Raw genomic sequence first — 20,370 nt, 5'->3', positions numbered from 1 at the left:
AACTCCTCTTACTTCTAGCAATGCCCAGAGTACTTGCTCCATAAATGAAGTGTTAAACATGCGAATCCCAGAAAACTGCTATGCTAATAATCAACATACTATATTCCTCTCCAGCCTATTTTAAAGGCATTTTAAACCTTTTTATTGTGAAATATAATACCCATAAAGTGCAGAAACAATGTATATACAACTTAATACATATTAACAAATACATTGTTCAACCATGTAAACACTCTACAGATTAAGAAATAAAAATACTGCCATAAATGCCAGAAGCCTTTGCATGCTTTTCTCAATCACAATCCAATTATAAATGAGATGTTCAACATCCCTCCTCAAGTGCCTCTAAAAGACTCGCCTTTAAATTTTTATTTATTTATTCATTCATTCATTCATTCATTCATTCATTAGGCTGCACTGGGTCTTAGTTGCAGCATGCAGGATCTAGTTTCCTGACCAGGGATAGAACCCAGGTACCCTGCATTGGGAGCGCAAAGTCTTAACCACTGGACCACCAGGGAAGTCCCTGCCCTTTTTTTAATGGGACTGTTTAATTCTGATTAATCTGAAGATATCTCTATATATTCTGGACACAGGTCCTTAAATATTGCAAATATCTGTTCTCTCACTGTAGCTTACATTTTCACTTGCTTAATATCTTAAAGATCTGAGTTTCCCATTTTCAACTAACCAGATGTATTCATCTTTATGCGAAGGACTGGTGTTTTCTTCTGTCATGCTTAAGAACCCTTTTACTGAAGAGCTAACACCTATCCTTCTCAAACTCTTCCAAAAAATTGCACAGGGAGGAACACTCCTAAATTCATTCTACGAGGCCATCATCACCCTGATACCAAAACCAGACAAAGATATTAGAAAAAAAGAAAATTATAGACCAATATCACTGATGAACATAGATGCAAAAATCCTCAACAAAAATACTAGCAAACAGAATCCAACAACACATTAAAAGAATCATACACCATGATCCAGTGGGGTTTATCCCAGGAATGCAAGGATTCTTCAATATACGCAAATCAATCAATGTGATACACCATATTCACAAATTGAAGACTAAAAAGCACATGATCATCTCAATAGATGCAGAAAAAGCTTTTGACAAAATTCAACACCCATTTATGACAAAAACTTTCCAGAAATGGGCACAGAGGGAACCTACCTCAACATAATAAAGGTCATATGTGACAAACCCACAGCATACATTATTCTCAATGGTGAGAAACTAAAAGCATTTCCACTAAGGTCAGGAACAAGACAAGATGTCCACTCTCATCACTCTTATTCAACATAGTTTTGGAAGTCCTAACCATGGCAATCAGAGAAGAAAAAGAAATAAAAGGGATACAAATTGGAAAAGAAGAAGTAAAACTGTCACTGTTTGCAGATCATATGATACTATACACAGAAAATCCTAAAGATGCCACCAGAAAACTATTAGAGCTCATCAATGAATTTGGAAAAGTTGCAGGATACAAAATTAATGCACAGAAATCTCTTGAAAAATGAAATGAAAATCAGAAAGAGAAATTAAGGAAACAATCCCATTTACCATCACAACAAAAAGAATAAAACATCCAGGCATAAACCTACCTAAGGATACAAAAGACTTATACTCAGGAAACTATAAACACTGATGAAAAAAATCAAAGATGAGGGGCTTCCTAGGTGGCGCAGTGGTTGAGAATCCACCTGCCAATGCAGGGGACATGGGTTCGATCCCTGCTCCAGGAAGATCCCACATGCCACAGAGCAACTAAGCCTGTGCACCACAACTACTGAGCCTGTGCTTTAGAGCCCATGAGCCACAACTATTGAGCCCATGTGCTGCAACTACTGAAGCCCACGCACCTAGAGCCCATGCTCTGCAACAAGAGAAGTTACCGCAATGACGAGCCCATGCACCAACGAAGAGTAGCCCCCACTCACTGTAACTAAAAAGAAAGCCCGTGCACAGCAAAAAAAGACCCAACATAGCCAATAAAATGAATAAATAAATAAATAAAATCAAAGATGACATGAACATATGGAGAAATATACCATGTTCTTGCATTGGGAGAATCAATATTGTGAAAATGACTATACTACCCAAAGTAATCTACAGATTCAGTGCAATCCCTGTCAAATTACCAATGGCATTCTTCACAGAATTAGAACAAAAAATTTTACGATTTGTATGGAAACACAAAAGACCCCAAATGGCCAAAGCAATCTTGAGAAAGAAAAATGGAGCCAGAGGAATTAGGCTCCCCGATTTCAGACTATACTACAAACCTACAGTAATCAAGGTAGTACGATACTGGCATAAACAAAAACAGAAATATAGATCAATGGTACAGGATAGAAAGCCCAGAAACAAACCCACACACATATGGTCACCGAATTTATGACAAAGGAGGCAAGAACATAAACAATGGAGAAAAGACAGCCTCTTCAATAAGTGGTGCTGAGAAAACTGGACAGCTACATGTAAAACACTACCTAAATCATACACAAAAATAAACTCAAAATGGAATAAAGACCTAAATGTAAGACCAGACACTATAAAACTCTTAGAGGAAAACACAGAACACTCTACGACATAAACTATAGCAAGATCCTTTTTGACCCACTTCTCAGAATAATGGAAATAAAAACAAAAATAAACAAATGGGACCTAATGAAACTTAAAAGCTTTTGCATAGCAAAGAAAACTGTAAACAAGACAAAAAGGCAACCCTCAGAATGGGAGAAAATATTTGTAAATTAATCTCTAAAATACACAAGCAGCTCATGTAGCTCAATATCAAAAAAGACAAACAACCAATCCAAAAATGGGTGGAAGACCTAAGCAGACATTTCTCCAAGGAAGACATACAGACTGCCAACAAACACATGAAAAGATGCTCAACATCACTAAGTATTAGAGAAATGCAAATAAAAACCACAATGAGGTATCACCTGACACAGGTCAGAATGACCATCATCAAAAAATCTAGAAACAATAAATGCTGGAGAAGGTATGGAGAAAAGGGAACCCTTCTACACTGTTGGTTGGAATGTAAATTGATAGAGCCACTATGGAGAACAGTATGGAGGTTCCTTAAAAAACTAAAAATAGAGCTACCATATGACTCAACAATCCCACTGCTGGGCATATACCCGAAGAAAATCATAATTCAAAAAGATACACGTACCACAATGTTCACTGAAGCATTATTTACAAGGACATGGAAGCAACCTAAATGTCCATCGAGAGATGAATGGATAAAGAAGATGTGGCACATATTTACAATGGAATATTACTCAGCCATAAAAAGGAACGAAATTGAGCTATTTGTAGTGAGATGGATAGACCTAGAGTCTGTCATACAGAGTGAAGTAAATCAGAAAAACAAATATCATATGCTAACGCATATATATGGAATCTAGAAAAATGGTATGGATGAACCTAGTAGCAGGGCAGGAATAGAGATGCACATGTAGAGAATGGACTTGAGGACACGGTGGGGGAGCTGGGATGCAGTGAGAGAGTAGCACTGACATATATACACTACCAAATGTAAAAGAGATAGCTAGTGGGAAGCTGCTACAGAGCACAGGGACATCAGCTTGATGCTTTGTGAAGACCTAAAGGGGTGGGATGGGGAGGTGGGAGGGAGGCTCAGAGGAAGGGGATATGGGAATATATGTATACATATAGCTGATTCACTTTGTTGTACAGCAGAAACACAATACTGTAAAGCGATTATACTCCAATAAAGAAAACAAGAACCCTTTTACTAATATGAGATCATATATACATATATTCTTCTATGCTATCTTCTAAAAGTTGTATTGCTTAGCTTTTGACAATCACGTCTCTAATCATCCTTCTTAAATATGAGAGTTCTGTAAGTTTTGACATCCAGTAGAGCAAGTTCACCCACCTTGAGATTGTTCAATATTGCCCTGGCTATTTCTAGGTCCTCTGCATTTTCATATAAATTTTGGAATCAGCTTTTCAAGTTTCACATAAAAAGCTGTCAAGATTTTGATTAGGACTGCAATAAAATTACAGGTGAAAAAGAGAAGAAACACCATTACAATATTCAGTTTAGCTTGCTAACAGTTTTTTTTCCCCTTGTTTTGTGTTTTGTTTTTAATTTAAGAATGGATATTGAGAGATTTCTGGGGAGATGGTGGAATAGGCAGTACCAGTATATATGACTCCAGATCTGAACAACAACTATAGTGACAGAATCTGTCTGATGTATTTTGAAGCTCTGGAGTCTGCTGAAGGCTTGCAACTTCCAGGGGAAGACCTGGACAGTGAACTTTCATTCATTGTGTTCAATTTCAGCTCTTGGCACAATAGCAGCTACCCACTCCTCATCCCCCCCGTCACCTGGCAGGCAGCTGTGCATGTGTTCCTGGAGCAGCTTACACACAGTGGGAGCCAGGGTGTGCAGAAAAGACCGTGTCCTCCAAATACCAGGGATCTCTGCTCTGACTGCTGCTTCTAACAACAGAGGTGCAGACAAAGAGGCAGGAAGCCACTGCTGTTGAGGCACCCCACACTATCACAAGGTCTTACCCCTTTGTCTTAGGTAACTTCCAGGGGATTTAAAAAGACAGCACCCTTTTCCTATCTTCATTTTTCACTTTTCCCCCTTTTCGGGAGCCAGAAAACACTCTAGTCTAAAGACTAGAACACTTGGGGAAGAGAAAAACTGCATACACAAGGAAAATTACAAAGTGACTATACATGCCCAAGGAAAGACTCAGAAAAGACCTGAGAATACCTTAAGTTTACACCTCAGGCTGATGCTCAGGCTGATGCTTGGCACAAAGACAGCCTTCAACAATTTAAACAAACAAACAAACAAAAAAAGCAATAACAACAAAAAACCAAACCCTGAGGAAGGAGGAGAATCTGATTTCCAGAGTTACCACATTATCAGATTCAGATGTCCAATGTTCCACAAAACATCACAAGGCATACAAAGAAACAGGAAAGTATGGCCCATTTAAAGGAAAAAAACAAGTCAACAAACTGTCCCTGAAAAGGACCTAATGACAGATATACCAAAGACTTTAAAACAACTGTCTTAAAGATACTCAAAAAAATAAAGGAAGATGTGGAGAAAGTCAAGAAAACAATATGTGAGTAAAATGGAACTACTAATAAAGAGACGCAAAACCTGAAAGAAACCAAAAAGCAATCCTGGAGCTGAAAAGTACAGTAACTGAAATGAAAAATTAACTAGAGGGATTCAAAGGCAGATCTGAATAGGCAAAAGAAAGCATCAGTGAACTTGAAGATAGGACAATGGAGATCGTGGAGTCTGAGGAACAGGAATAAGAGAGTAAAGACAAGTGAAAAGAGCCTAAGGACCTGTGTGATCCCTACCATCAAGTGGACCAATATAGTCATCACAGGCATTCCAGAGAGAGAAGAGAGGAAGAAATAGGCAGAGAGAATATCTGAAGAAATAACAGCTGAAAACTTTCAAACTTCAAGGAAAGACATTAATATAAACATTCAGAAAGCTCAACAAATTCCAAGTAAGATGAACTCACAGAGACCCACACTGAGACACATTATAATCAAACTTTCAAAAGAGAAAGACAAGGGATTTCCCTGGTGGTGCAGTGGTTAAGAATCAGGCCTGCCAACGCAGGGAGCACAGGTTCGAGCCCTGGTCCAGGATGATCCCACATGCTACGGAGCAACTATGCCAGTGCACCACAACTACTGAGCCTGAGCTCTAGAGCCCATGCACCACAACTACTGAGCCCACAAACCACAACTACTGAAGTCCATGTGCCCAGAGCCCGTGCTCTGCAACAAGAGAAGACACTGCAATGAGAAGCCCCCACACCACAACAAAGAGTAGCCCCTGCTCGATGCAACTAGAGAAAGCCCGCATGCAGCAAAGACTCAATACAGCCACAAACAAACAAATAAATAAATTAATTAATTAAAAAAAAAGAGAGAGAGAAAGACAAAGAACCTTGAAAGCAGCAAGAGAAAAACGAATCATCACACACAAGGGATCCTCAACAGAAATGTGAGCAGATTACTCATCAGAAACTTTGGAAGCCATAAGACAGTGAGCTGATCTATTCAAAGTGCTAAAAGAAAAAACTATCAACCAAGAATCCTATACATGGCAAAACTATCCTTCAAGAGTGAGGAAGAAATTAAGAAATTCTCAGATAAACAAAAGCTGAGGGAGTTCATGACCATTAAACTTGCCTGCAAGAGATATTCAAGGGAGTTCTGCAAGGTGAAATGAAAGGACACTAGACAATAATTCAAATTTATATGGAAAAATACAGATCTCACTACAGGTAAATACATGGGCAATTATAAAAGCTACTATTATAACAATGGTTTGCAACTGCACTTTTAATTTTCTACAGGATCTGAGGGACTAATACATTTAAAGGGAAAAAATTATTAGTGTGGAAGTTAGTATTACTGTATTTTTAGTTTATAACTCCAAATTTTTGTTTTCTACATAATTTAAGATATTAATGAATTTTTTAAAATTATTTTTGTTTTTGAATACACAATATATAAAATATGTAATACTGTGACATCGACAACCAAAACGTGTGGATACATAGCTATAAAGGAGAAAAGGTTTTTTTATGTTAGTCAAGTTAAGTTGGTATAAATTCAAATCAGTGTTATAACTTCATGATGGTAGATGTAACCCCTATGGTAACCATAAAAAAACAGCTATAGAATACACCTAAAAGGAAATGAGAACAAATTTAAACATTTCACAACAAAATATCAACTAAACACAAGATAATACAGTAATGCAGGAAATGAGGAACTAAAGAGTTATACAGAAAACAAATAGCACAATGACGGAAGTTCCTCCTTATCCATAATTATAAATGTAAGTAGATTAAATTCTGCCATCAAAAGGAAGGTTGGCAGAATTGATTAAAAAAACACATGATCCTTGGACTTCCTAGGTGGCGCAGTGGTTAAGAATCTGCCTGCCAATGCAGGGGACACGGGTTCCATCCCTGCTCCAGGAAGATTCCACATGCCGCGGAGCAACTAAGCCTGTGTGCCACAACTATTGAGCATGTGCTCTAGAGCCTGTGAGCCACAACTACTGAGCCTATGTGCCGCAACTACTGAAGCCCACGTGCCTAGAGCCCATGCTCTGCAACAAGAGAGGCCACGGCAATGAGGAGCCCACACACCACAACGAAAAGTAGCCCCCACTCACCGCAACTAGAGAAGGCCCGTGTGCAGCAATGAAGACCCAACACAACCAATAAATAAATAATTTATTTAAAAAAAAAAAAAAAAAAACCACACATGATCCAACTATATCCTATCTATAAGAGACTCACCTGAGATCCAAAGATACAAATAGGCTGAAAGTGAAAGTATGGAAAATGATATTCCATGCAAGTAATAACCATGAGAATAGGGATGACTATACTAAGGTCAAAGTAAACATTAAATCAAAAAAGGCTGCAAGAGACAAATAAGGACATATATTAATAAAAAGTTCAATACATCCAGAAGAAATAACTATCACAAACATTTACACACCTAAAGACAGACCATCAAAATCCATGTGAAGCAAAATTTGACAGATTGTCTCAGATGACCTCTTCTCCCATCATAATGCTTGTTTCACTGACACTGAAAATCTGTAGTTTAGTGTAGCAACCTTCATTAACAATGTGAGATGGATCTTCTGCATAACTTGCTGCAGCTGCTCTATCAGCACTTGCTGCTTCTCCTTGCACTTTTATGTTATGGAGACAGCTTCTTTCTGTAAACCTCAAGAATCAACCACAGATAGCTGCAAAATTTTCTTCTTGCAGCTTCTTCACCTCTCTCAACGGCCTTCATAGAACTGAAGAGTTAGGGCCTTGCTCTGGATTAGGCTTTGGCTTAAGGGAATATTGTGTCTAGTTTGATATTCTATTCAAACCACTCAAACTTTCTCAATGTCAGCAATAAGACTGTTTTGCTTTCTTATTATTCATTTCACTTGAGTAGCGCTTTTAATTTCCTTCAAGAACGTTTCCTTTGCATTGACAACCTGGTTAACTGTTTGGTGCAAGAGGCCTAGTTTTCAGCCCATCTCAGCTTTTGACATGCCTTCCTCACTAAGCTTAATCATTTCCAGCTTTGATTTAAATTGAGAGATGTAAAACTCTTCCTTTCACTTGAAAACTTAGAGGCCACTGTAGGGTTATTAACTGGCCTAATTTCAATATTGCTGTGTCTCAGGAAAACAGGGAGGTCAAGGAGACGGAGAGAGATGGGAAATAGCCAGTAGCTAGTCAGAACACACACAACAGTTATTAAGTTTGCCATCTTATATCGGTACAATTCATAGAGCCCCAAAACAATTACATTAGTAACATCAAAGATCACTGATCAAGGATCACCCAAACAAGTGTAATAATAATGAAAAAGTTTGAAATATTGTGAAAATTACCAAAATATGACACGAGAGAGCATGAGGGAGCAAATGTTGCTGGAAAAATGGCACCAACAGACTTGCTGGATGCCAGATTGCCACAGACCTTCAATTTATAAAAACTGCAATATCTGCAAAGCACAATAAAGCCAAGTGCAATAAACTGAGGTATGCCCATGAATGTCTTTCTTTATCCCAATTACATCAGCTTTATAGTAAGTCTTAAAATCAGGTAGTATAAGTCTACCAACTATGTTCTTTATCAAAGTTGTTTATCAAAGGGCTACTCTAAGTCCTCTGTTTTCCATATAAATTTTAGAAACAACTTGCTGATTTCTACCAAAAGAAGCCTGTTGAGGTTCTGATTGGAGCAGCATCAAATCTATAAATCAATCTGACAAAAACTGTATCTTACCAACTGAGTCCTCTGATGCATGAAAACTGTGTACCTCTCCATTTACTTAGATCTTTTAAAGTGCTCTCAGCACTTTTTAGTATAAAGGGTTTGGGGGGTGGGGGGGGTTGCAACTTTTGTTAGATTTATCCTTAAGCATTTCATTTCTTTACATGTTATTTTAAATGGTAATTTTAACTCCAATTTCCAGTTGTTCACTGGTATATACACAAATACACTGTATACTGATATTGCTGTATGCTACAACCTCACTAAACTTACAGTTCTAGTAGCTTTTTTGTAAATTCCCTAGAATTTCCCTATCTATGAAAAAGCCAATTTTATTTCTTCCTTTCCAATCTGGATGCATTTTCTTTTTCATGCCTTACTGGACTGGCTAGGATGTACGATGTCAAATAGACATGATGAAAGAGGACAATCTCCCTCCTTTCTAATCTTTGGGGGAAAGCACTCAGCACGGTTAGTATGTTGGCTGTAGAGTTTTTTTAATAGATGCTCCTTACCAGGTTGAGGAAGTTTCCTTCTATTACTAATGTGCCTAAGAACTTTTACCAGAAAAGCATTTTGTCAATTTTTCAAAATATCTATTGAAATCATCATATGGCATTTTTTAAAAAAGTCTGTTATGGTAATGGTGAACTACAGTAAATACTTTCAGATGTTAAATCAACTCTGTAGACCTAGAATAAATCCCACTAGGCCATACTGTATTTATCCTTTAAATATACTCTTGGATTTGATTTGCTAAATTTTTATTTATAATTTACATACACACACATATATATATGTTCATGAGGGATATTATTCTACAGTTCTATTGTAATGTCTTTTTCTGGTTTGAGTATCAGGGTAATGCTGGTCTCACAGAATGAAACCATTTTATGGAAGTGTTTGTGTAGACTGGATATTATTTCTTACCTAAACAGTTTTGTAAAATTCACTGTAAAGACATCTGGAACTGGTGTCATTATTGTGGGGGTTTCCACTACAAGTTCACAGGTATAAGGCTAAGCAATTACTTATTTCTTCTTGAGTGATTCTGGTACCTTTGTGTCTCTCAAAAAATTTGTTCATTTCATCTAAGTTGTCCAACTTATTGGCATAAAGTTGTTCCTAGTAGTTCCTTATCATTCTTTTCAAATCTGCAGTAATGTCACTTCTCATTCCTGACATTGGTGATTTGTGTGTTTTTCTTTTTTCCTAATCAGCTTCCTACAAATATCAATTTTATTGATCTTCCCTTTACATGAAGTTAACTTGTAGGTATACATCTCCAACAAAATTCTAAGTGTGCTGAGAAAGAAGGAATATCAGATTTTTAATCCTTTGTCGTGCAGCTAAGCACAGTGCTTTTATATAGATACTATCTACAGTATTTTTAGACAAATGAAAGAGTAAACAGGTGATAAAAGGCCAAATTTCAGAAACTGTATCTTACACTGTATCTTACATGAAGACTAGGAAAACTTGGGTTCAAATCCCTACTGCTCACTTAATAGCAATGTGACCTTGAGGAACAAGTCACTTAAACACTCTAAGCACTCAATTAGTGCATTTGTAAAATGGAGAAACCTCCTTATCACAACAGGTTGCAAGATTTAAATGACATAACCCTTACAGAGTGCTCTTCATAAAGACTAATAATGTTCCCTCTGTTCACAGCTACGGATTAATGGGCCACTAATGGCAGAAAAAATTTTAAGCCTATTACAATGACAAAAAAAGCTGTCATTAGATGCCTAGATTTCATGCATCAAAAACACTAATTTTTATTTATACATTAACTATAGAATAAATACACAAACACAAAAAAAATTCAAACTGTACAAAATGACACAAAAATGAAAGGCAAGTCTTCCACCACATCCAGTGTCATAGTCCCCATGTCTGACTACTTTCAACCATTTGTGTTTAGTTTTGGTGGTTACCTCAATAATCCTAAATCAAACACTTTCTCCTCAACTCCATGATTTAGCAGTGGCTAAGGACTCGATGTGATGAAAGATAAGAAAATTAGCATCCTAAACTTGTTCCACCTCTCAACTTCTGTCAGCTATAGTGCTACTTTCATACTGTCATGATTTATAGTACTGATTTCTGTTCTAACATTATATTTGGAACTTTAGCAATTTATATATGCCAACTCTAAAAATCAAAATACCAATACATCTGCTTAGAAAATTATACTTATGTGATCAATCCTTGTAGAATCAACTAATGTGACTGACCCTTTAGAGGAAGAAAATGTAATTCTATACTACTAAATTTGTTCAAATTGTCCAATAGATTTTCTTTTCTTACACTCTTAATTGCTCCAAATTTTACCAAAAATTGTATTGGTTCATAGTTGGACCATAATTTTCCTGCACAAATTTTTTCCTTCCAGTGTTCTTAATTGCTTTTTTCTTAATTGATGAAGGTGGCATGTATCTTCACCAAATCATGAATCATCCAGGTTCTTAACTATGTTATTTCTTAAAATAAACATAATATCCTCTTAAAGATAGTCTTCTCAGCATCTTTTGATTTTCTACTTTAGACTGCTTGCTTTCTAGTCCTGCTTTGTAGTTGCCATCCTAAGATTGTTTTCACCCCCTCTTAGGCTGGGTCCACAATTCACTAGGTTATCTCATGCTTCTTGATTTTTTTTTTTTTTTTCCATTTTCTGGAGCACAAACTCAAGAAATTCACCTGGAGTATGTAAGAGATCAACTTCCTACATCCTGATTGTATATTCTGATATATCTCTATTTTATGCATAATTATAAATTATGATTTATAATTTGGCCAAGAGTGCTACCTTAAAAATTCACTCAATCCCAACTCGACTCTGATTTTAGAAACAATGATTCAAACATCCAGTGTTACTGATGATCTCTTTGATATCAAACTGATTCTAACTCCTTCCCAGGAAAAGTGGCTTCTCTTTGAATGAGTTCAGGGTATCTTCTTCACTCTCAATGTTCTGAAATGTTAGAAGAATGTGTCTAGATAGAGTCACCTTAGCATTATTTCTGCCTGATGTTCAGTAGCCCCTTTAAATCAGAAATGTCATGTGCTTCAGCTCCAAGACACATTTTCTACCTTTTTTTTTTGGGGGGGGGGGGGGGGACCACGCACAGCATGCAGGATCTTAGTTCCCTGACTAGAGATTAAACCTGCGCCCCCCTGCAGTGGAAGTGTGGAGTTTTAACCACTTGACCACCAGGGAAGTCCCTCTACCATCATTTCTTTAAGTAATTTCTCTCTTTCATTTTCTCCTCACTTTCTCCAACTCTTAAATCATCAGCATTTTTTTTCTCATTTTCCACCTATCTTTCTGCAAAACATTCTGATAGATTTCTTCAACTTCTTTCATTTTTATATTTATGTTTGTTTTCAGCCTCAGCAACATTTCTGCCTCTAAGAACTCTTCCCTATTTCTACTCCTTTTACAGAGCAATCATAACAGAAATAACTTCCCTCCTTTCCTCACTGTCGGCTAACAGTACAAGAAAATTAACGGCTCCTAGAGCACAGCAGACCACGTCTTTTAGTAAGGTCTACACCAGTGAGTAAACCAAAATATATTATGATAATTGGCTGGCTTCTGGAGTTGAACTCTGATTAACACACAGGGTAAAGACTCTACCAAGAAAGCAAAGTAATAAACCTAACAGATACACAGTATTCCTACTGCTGTGGCTTTTGTCACTTATTTCTGTTGCTTTGAAATGGAAAAAGTGTTGCTGTAAGTGCAGGATGGGAGTAAACTCAATAAAAAGATATGGATAAAACTAAATAATTTTGTATTATAGTTCACTGTAAACCTTTTTAATCATATTTACAAAAAGATCATTTAGGTATATGAAGGTACTACCTTATTTAAACACTGAAATAGCAATTAGAAGAGCCTGACAATGGTCACAAAATAGAAAGCAGAGACCAAAAACAGACCCAAACACTGGTATATTTTAATTTCCTCTATCACAGGTGATATTTTAAATCAGTAGGGAAAGTATTTATTCTCAACAAGTGGTGGTACAACTGGCTAGCCATTTGGGGAAGAAATGATGCCCTATTACAAATCTCACATCAGATAAATTCCAGATATATTAACAATTTAATTTTTAAGCCCATTTATTAATCTAAGTATTTTTAAATCCTGAGGATAGAGAAAGACTTTCTAAGTAAGATTTCAAAGAATCAAAATCATAAAAAAGAAGCGATTGCCAGACTTAACCAACTCTAATTTTCCTTTGTCAAGGGGAGGTGGGAAGAACTCTGAACAAAATTAAAATATAAGTTACACAATTACAACCTGGAAAAAAATAAAGCTCTTGGAAACATATGGGAAAAAAACAAAACCATGCCAATAAAAGCAAAGAATTTGAAAAAGTAATTTACAGAAGAAAGTTTATGACAAATGGTTAATAAATAAATCACTGAAGAAATATAAATTTAAGACATCAATTTCTGCCTATCAGTTTGAATATCCAATGTTAAGAATATAGAACTGGCACTATCCAACTACTGGTACCTGTGTAGTTGGTACAATTCTGGCAACATTTATAAATGTTTAAAAAGAACTCACTGTCACAGCAATTCCCACTTTTAATAGTCTATACTGACATGGATGTTCATCAACGTACTGTTTGAAAACCCAAAAAGGCTAAACGTCCGACAAAAATGACTGTAATAATATGAAGCTATTGAAACTAAAACTGTAATACAGAACTACACTTGTTAATATAGAAAGCAGAACACAACTTTATGACATGAAATTTCTAAAATTTACCACCTATACAGTAGTTACATGTCTACAAAAATATACGTATGTATGCCCACAAGTGGGTTCATAGAAAATCCTGGGGACTTCCTAGGTGGTGCAGTGGTAAAGAATCCACCTGCCAATGCAGGGGACGTGGGTTCGAGCCCTGCCCTGGGAAGATTCCACATGCCATGGAGCAACTAAGCCCGTGTGCCACAACTATTGAGTCTGTGCTCTAGAGCCCGTGAGCCACAACTACTGAGCCCATGTGCCACAACTATTGAAGCCCACACGCCTAGGGCCCATGCTCCACAACAAGAGAAGCCACTACAATGAGGAGCCTGCACACCACAATGAAGAGTAGCCCCCGCTCTCAGCAACTAGAGAAAGCCCGTGTGCAGCAAGGAAGACCCAACACAGCCAGTAAATAAAATAAATAAATAAATAAATAAATTTATATTAAAAAAAAAATCCTGGAAAAACATACATCAAAATATTAATCATCCAATCTGACTGAAGTAAGTGCATGGCAAGCAATAACAAATGGAAATATAAACTGCCAAAATGGAATATTAATCCTCTACTAAACTAAGAAGCAAGAAACTCTTTAATTACATGGTAACATTATAGTCAATCTATTTAAACAAAATAAAAAGATACAGTAAGAAGGAAAAGAAATCAAAAATGAAACAATATGTAACCTGAGTCTCCATAATATTGTACCAAAAAGGAAAAATAAGCTTTTCAAAAGAGTACGTAATGCTCAACTCAGTTATGCCCTTTATTCTGTCCCCAAATCTCCAACCAACTGATGAATGGCTCAAACTATGACCAGAGGGTCTTTTTTGTAAACTAGAAAATAAAATGACATGTGCTGGCTGACTTGACTGCGGTAATCATTTCACAAAGTATACATATGCCAAACCATCCTGTGGAACACTTTAAGTATGTGCAAACTGTCAATGATACCTAAGCTTGGGGGAAAAGAAGAAAATGATGGATTACCATGATCATCTGTATATTCAAAGAACATGGGGCCAAAGTGGGGGAGTGGAGGCAAGACATACGTTAAAAAAAGATGAAGTCTGAAAGGCATTCTGAAAATCCAAGTAAGAGGATGATTCTAACTTAGCACAGAAAAGCTATTTTCAAGAAAAAATTTCAATTTAAAAAAAGGCATGTGTGCACAGGTGTGTGTATGTTGCACATGCCATATAGAAAGAGCATTTTAAAGATAATAAGAATTAAATTCTTATGAGATCAGTGATTAGGATTAAAGTAAGTAATATTTGAAATACATTTTCAAATAATCTTTTCTTTTTTTTGGCCACACAGTGCTGCATGCAGGATCTTAGTTCCCTGACCAGAAAGTGAACCTGTGCCCCGTGCCTTAACCATTGAACCACCAGGGAAGTCTCAAAATTACCATACTTTGGTAAAAGCAAAACAAAACTATACTGCTTTAACTCTCAATTAATACTCACTGTATTCAAGCTTCTTTCTCTTCTTTTTCTCTTTCAATTGTTCTTCCTCCTCCCTGACTCCCTCTTCACCTTCTTCTCTTTGCTCCTCTCCCAAATTATCGTAAAATACTGGATCACGATGAGCAGTCTTCCTCTGGAAATGCTTAGTTTTGGATCCCCCTTTAACAAGTACAACTTTTCTCTTCAAACAAGTGCAGCCAAACATGCAGTCTGGTCGGCGGCAGTGAGCAGGCTGGCGCTTCTCCAAAGCTAGACTTGAGCATACACAACCCAATCGACAGAAGTCATTGTTGCATGGAGGGGCTCGTTTCCTTATGATCGTGTGGATGGGTTTAGTTTTGAGAGATGCCTGAAATTAAAGTAGAAAATTATAAATCTACTAAATCATCCCCTAATAACTTACAGTCACATACTGGTCTGCCTTATTCTCCAACTCTGAGCACTCAGTAGCAACAGTACAAGATTAGTGCAGATTCAAAGGACAACACGATTATAACTAGAACTCTGAGCAATCTCTCATTCTAATGCACAGCACAGACAAGAAAGAGAATAAATATTTTAATTAGCCAAAATATCAGCAAGGATGAATTTATTCTCAACAGAGAATTCTCATCACACATAATGTTCTAGAGCAGAGGTTGACAAACTGAAGGCCTATGGGCCAAATTCAGCCTACTTCCCAAGTGAAGTTTCACTGGGACACAGCCAGGTTCATTTATTTACATAACATCTACAGTATTACAATAGCAGGGTTGAGTAACTGCAACAGAGACTGTATGGCCTGCAAAGACTAAAATATTTACTACCTGCCCCTTCACAGAAATAGTTTACTGACCCTTTCTCTATGATAATTAATAAAAAGAGAACAGACAAATACATGCATAAAAGTCATTAGGAATGATTGATTATAAAAGACACAATCTGTATTTAGTCCCAACTAAATGATCTTCAGCCCTAGAATTTAGTCACAGAATTTAAAAAATGGAAGGTAAAGTACAGAAATTTCATGACAAAAAAATTACCTATGTGCTGCTGTATCATCTCACATGCACCGAGGCTGCTAACATAGGTGAATCAACAATTAATGAAAATTTCTTAATATAAAATTTTACAAAAGACAAAACCTTTTTCTCCATTGGTTTATAATTTGGGGGATTTTCTGGGATTTAACATCTTCTAAGCAGTTTTCAAAGCTGTTTTAACAAGATCAGTAAATGTACCTGTCCGCATGCTGGAGAATGAAATTAGAAACGTTCAGAATGGCCAGCTGCCTTTATACAGGAGAGGGACAATTCAAAAGCACAACTGCAGAGTCTCCCTCTGCTGGCAGCAGGAATCTGCACTTGGTGTGTAGTTTACAAAGAAGAGTAAACGTGGAGGACAATTCCTTAGTTGTCACTAAGGTAACTAAATGCCCCATTCTTCTGCCAAAAAGCCCCATTCTCATTTCTCCTGACAACCTAATTCTTTCTAGCCAAGACTAATATGCTTTCGGAAAACAACAGACACTTACTTGAGCCGTAAGCAGAGTTGTTAAGGATACGTCTGCTCGCTCCTCAGTGATGTAGGTCCTTGGTTTTCCTTCCCAAAGTGCACAGTCTTCCAGATCCATTAGCTTCACTTGAGATTTAGACAAGCCTGGAGGGCGAGTTCCCTGTTGTTGCTGCTGCTGCTGCTGCTGCTGCTGCTGCTGCGCCTGCCGCAAACTAATCTGCTTTGGAAACGTATTTTCATCTAAAGTTGGCGCAACCAAGTTATTCACCCGATTTTCTGAGATGGCGCTTGAAGATGAATTCTTGGTAACCTTATCTCCTGGAATCATATGACTGTGTTTCTGCTTTGGTGAAACAGGGTATGGTAAAATGGATTTATAAGATGATTTAGTTCGGCCACTGAAAGCTGCCTGTTTGTTTTGAGACTTTGCCTTTCGAGAGACAGAGGGTACAGAATGAGGCTTCAAAGAGTAAGAGGTAGAAGGGGAAATGGTAGATTGCTTCTTCAGTACACTATCCAGTGTTCGAACATAGCTGGTACTCTTGGTGGGGAGCTGATACACCACAGGAGATGTAGGAGCATTAGAAGAGAAACCCATGCTTGTTTCCATCAGCTTGCCTTCATTTTCCAAGTACTCATCCAGCTTATCACTGCAGAAAGCAGAACGGTTTTTCAATGAACCTTCTGAATTTCCACCTAGAAGTAAAGAGATACAGATACTTAAAGAAATCTAGAACAGATCTTTATATCGTTAGAGAAATATACTTTAAGAGGTGAGAAGCATTAATGTATAAGCTACTAAATCTTCCAAACTGTCCCTCCTCAGAAGAAAAAATATAAAATATAAAGCCAAGTAAAGACACTGAATGTCATATTCTAATTACATTAAAGTCCATTATCTAAAATTATCTTATTACATATATTTAGCATTAATTTTGCAAAGTGCTAATAATAGTAATAATTAACACTAAGAGTTAACAATCTCTAACAACTTATGACCTTAGTACAGAGATGAGACATATGTAAAAACATAAACACAAAAAATATACTTAAATTTGACCTCAACAGAATACCAAGAGGTTACTTAAGAGATTGCAATACCTGGATTCTGACACAAAACACAAGGGAAGAAGAGTACAAAACTTAGTTTTTAAGGAACAAGAAAAAGCAAGTTTAGTAGAGAGACAAACATTGCACTACTATAACACTGTACAAAGATTCAAAGATAAAAAATCGGACAAATGGTAAATTTATCTGGCTAGACTAACCGCAAACAAGTGCAGTGAAAAAGGAAAAGCGCTAAGAAAGGAGACCAACAGGCATACAGTCAAAATTTAGATTTTAGATTGAATTTAGAAGTTTATTTTGAAGTACTATAATGTTATTGGGAATCACTATACAGCTCTGAAGTATACAGTTCTGAAATAATGCTTGAGAACAATGCTTTTTATAACTGTAGGAACAGAAAGGTAGTGAGTGGAGTTTGAAAAGACTGCAAGGATTATTTAAAACTTACATGGTTAGGGACTGAGGGTTAGGGATGAGGACTACGGGACAAAATGAAAAAAAATAGGCAAGACAATTATGTTCAGTTTATTTTAAAGCATGGAAAAAAGAGATAAAGAAAACCCACCAAGGCTTACTTTTAACAAAAGTCTTTGGCCACATGTTTCAGAATGTATTTATAAATTTTTTAAAAAGCTGATTACCTTCATTCCTAGATGCAGAAGCACTATGAAACTTTCCCCTCCATCCCTTGATCTTGGTGAAGTCATTGGTCTTCCCTGTTCTAGAAACAAAGGGAAATCCAGCATCTATAAAAGAAAAAGTAAAACAGGTATCAAAATTCTAGCAAGCCAATATTTAATATCTAATTAATTACTAAAGTTTCATCTAAAATGTATAAATCATTGTTAAGACTCCCCACTGGATAAAACATCTACATTAGAGTATCATAAATGTCTCTAACAAAGGTAGTATTTTATTTTTATCACAAATCTGTTTGACTTTACAAATGCTATGCACTCACCAGGAGAGGCAGGGTTGGTTCCTGTAAGGTTCCAGAAAGGAAAGCTAGTGGCTGGAGCCAAAGGTAGCTGTACTCCCAAGTATTTAAGATCAATGCTCATTGTTGGATCCACTGAATTCAATTTTAAGCCAACTACGAGAAAAAAGGACCACAAATCATACTGGTTTTTAAAAAATCTTTGGTTAGGGGGTGGGGTGGGGGTATAAGAGAGATAAAGAAAAAGTGGAGAGCAGAAATGATGAAATAAAAATTGAAAGTGGCACACAGACTTTAAGGTGGCCTCATATTCCTCACCTCCTGAGTATTACATATTTGCATAATCCTCCCTTCCCTTTTTGAGTGGGGGTAAGGCCTGTGATTTGCTTCTAACTGATGGAATGTGGCAAAAGGGGTGGGATGTACGTGATTATGTGTATGTGATAACGTAAGAGTCAGTGTATCTAACCCACCCTGCTAGAACTACAAGGAATAAATTCTGCCAACAATCTGAGGGAAACTGGAAGCAGAATCCTCCCCAGTCAAGTCTTTGATGAGGAGCCAGGTCTGACATCTTGATTGCAGCCTTGTGAGACCCTAAGAAGAGGACCCAGTTAAGCCATGCCCAAACACCTGATCCACAGGACTTTGAGAGAGTAAATGTGTCATTTTAAGGTACTAAGTCTATGGTAATTTGTTAAGCAACAACAGATAATACATAAACATAGCAGAATTCAGATCTGTTGTACTTTAATGCTTTCTCACCCAGAGATTTTCTAGGACCTCTAATACAAACTTGCCATAGTCTGTGCTTCTGGTCTGATTAAGGCTACTAATTCTTTAGTTATCATCTATGATATTTATGGTTAACAGAGCCTATAAATATTATGGCTTACTTGTAGGTTAAGAGGCAATCTTTTGGGAAAACATTTACATATTCTTTTATTTTTTATTTTTTACTTTGCTTAACATTTTACACCTAAGATTTGTCTATGTTGACAGATTTATCTCTACATGATTTATTTTCACTGTTGTACACTATTCCAGATTATGAATTACTCCAAGTTATTCACCATTCTCCTCTTGATAAGAACTACGTTGTTTCCTATTTTAAACTATTACAAACAATGCTGCAGTATAATTGTACATCTTATACAAGAATGTACATCACACACATGAATATATATGAAAGCGTCTCTAGTGCATTTAGCTTTTCCTTCTGGCATTTGCCCAAGAGTGAAATTGCTATGTAATGCATATGTTCATCTTCAATTTACTGGATATTGTGTTTGACATATATGTGGCAGCCCAAAATATTCTGAGAACCTTTCTTGTAGCTCTTACTTTTCCACATTATAAGCCCCACCTCTGCAAAGGATAGGTGTTAAAAAACAGATGCAGCCATAACAGGCTTCAATTTAGAAGAGAGCATCGTGAGGAAAGAAATACTTAGCTTCTGCCTCTTCCTTAGTGAAATAATACCAATCCACCACCCTGAGTTTCATGTTTTAAGAAGTAACTGCGCCTTCTCCTTAAAATGCTCTGTAATATAGATGATGATAGAAATAAAAGACATTTCCCAGACCTCAAGAAGCTTTTGTGTAATGTTTTCCCAAATGACTCATTAGTAGTTACAATAGGGTAAATTAATACTGCAAGAGGTAAAAGAAATGATACTTGAAAAGTCCAAGGCAATCTGGTGAAACTTTACAGAGTGTAATTCTTAAATCAGAATAAGCAGGAATTAACTAGGAAAGGTGGGGAGGGAGAGC

The 20,370-nt window shown here is 36.8% G+C and overlaps 1 protein-coding gene across 37 annotated transcripts in view; it reads right to left on the bottom strand.

Moving 5' to 3' along the window:
- Nucleotides 1-20,370, bottom strand: part of MGA (MAX dimerization protein MGA) — a 166,690-nt gene that overhangs the window by 36,785 nt on the left and 109,535 nt on the right. For all 37 annotated transcript variants that reach the window (XR_009051326.1, XR_009051327.1, XM_057721775.1 and 34 more), the window contains 4 exons: nt 18,623-18,754; nt 18,303-18,407; nt 16,613-17,289; nt 15,100-15,448 (listed from right to left, as the gene is read on the bottom strand). Coding sequence is in view for 35 of the 37 variants with exons in the window: in XM_057721775.1 (XP_057577758.1) it covers nt 15,100-15,448; nt 16,613-17,289; nt 18,303-18,407; nt 18,623-18,754 (1,263 nt within the window). In the remaining 2 variants the exon portion in view is untranslated. The remainder of the gene's footprint in view (nt 1-15,099; nt 15,449-16,612; nt 17,290-18,302; nt 18,408-18,622; nt 18,755-20,370) is intronic.

This window comes from Hippopotamus amphibius, chromosome 2 (assembly GCF_030028045.1).
Source record: "Hippopotamus amphibius kiboko isolate mHipAmp2 chromosome 2, mHipAmp2.hap2, whole genome shotgun sequence".
Lineage (NCBI taxonomy): Eukaryota > Metazoa > Chordata > Mammalia > Artiodactyla > Hippopotamidae > Hippopotamus > Hippopotamus amphibius.
The sequence above is the reverse complement of the archived record's forward strand: the minus strand, read 5'-3'. Positions and strand labels throughout refer to the sequence as shown.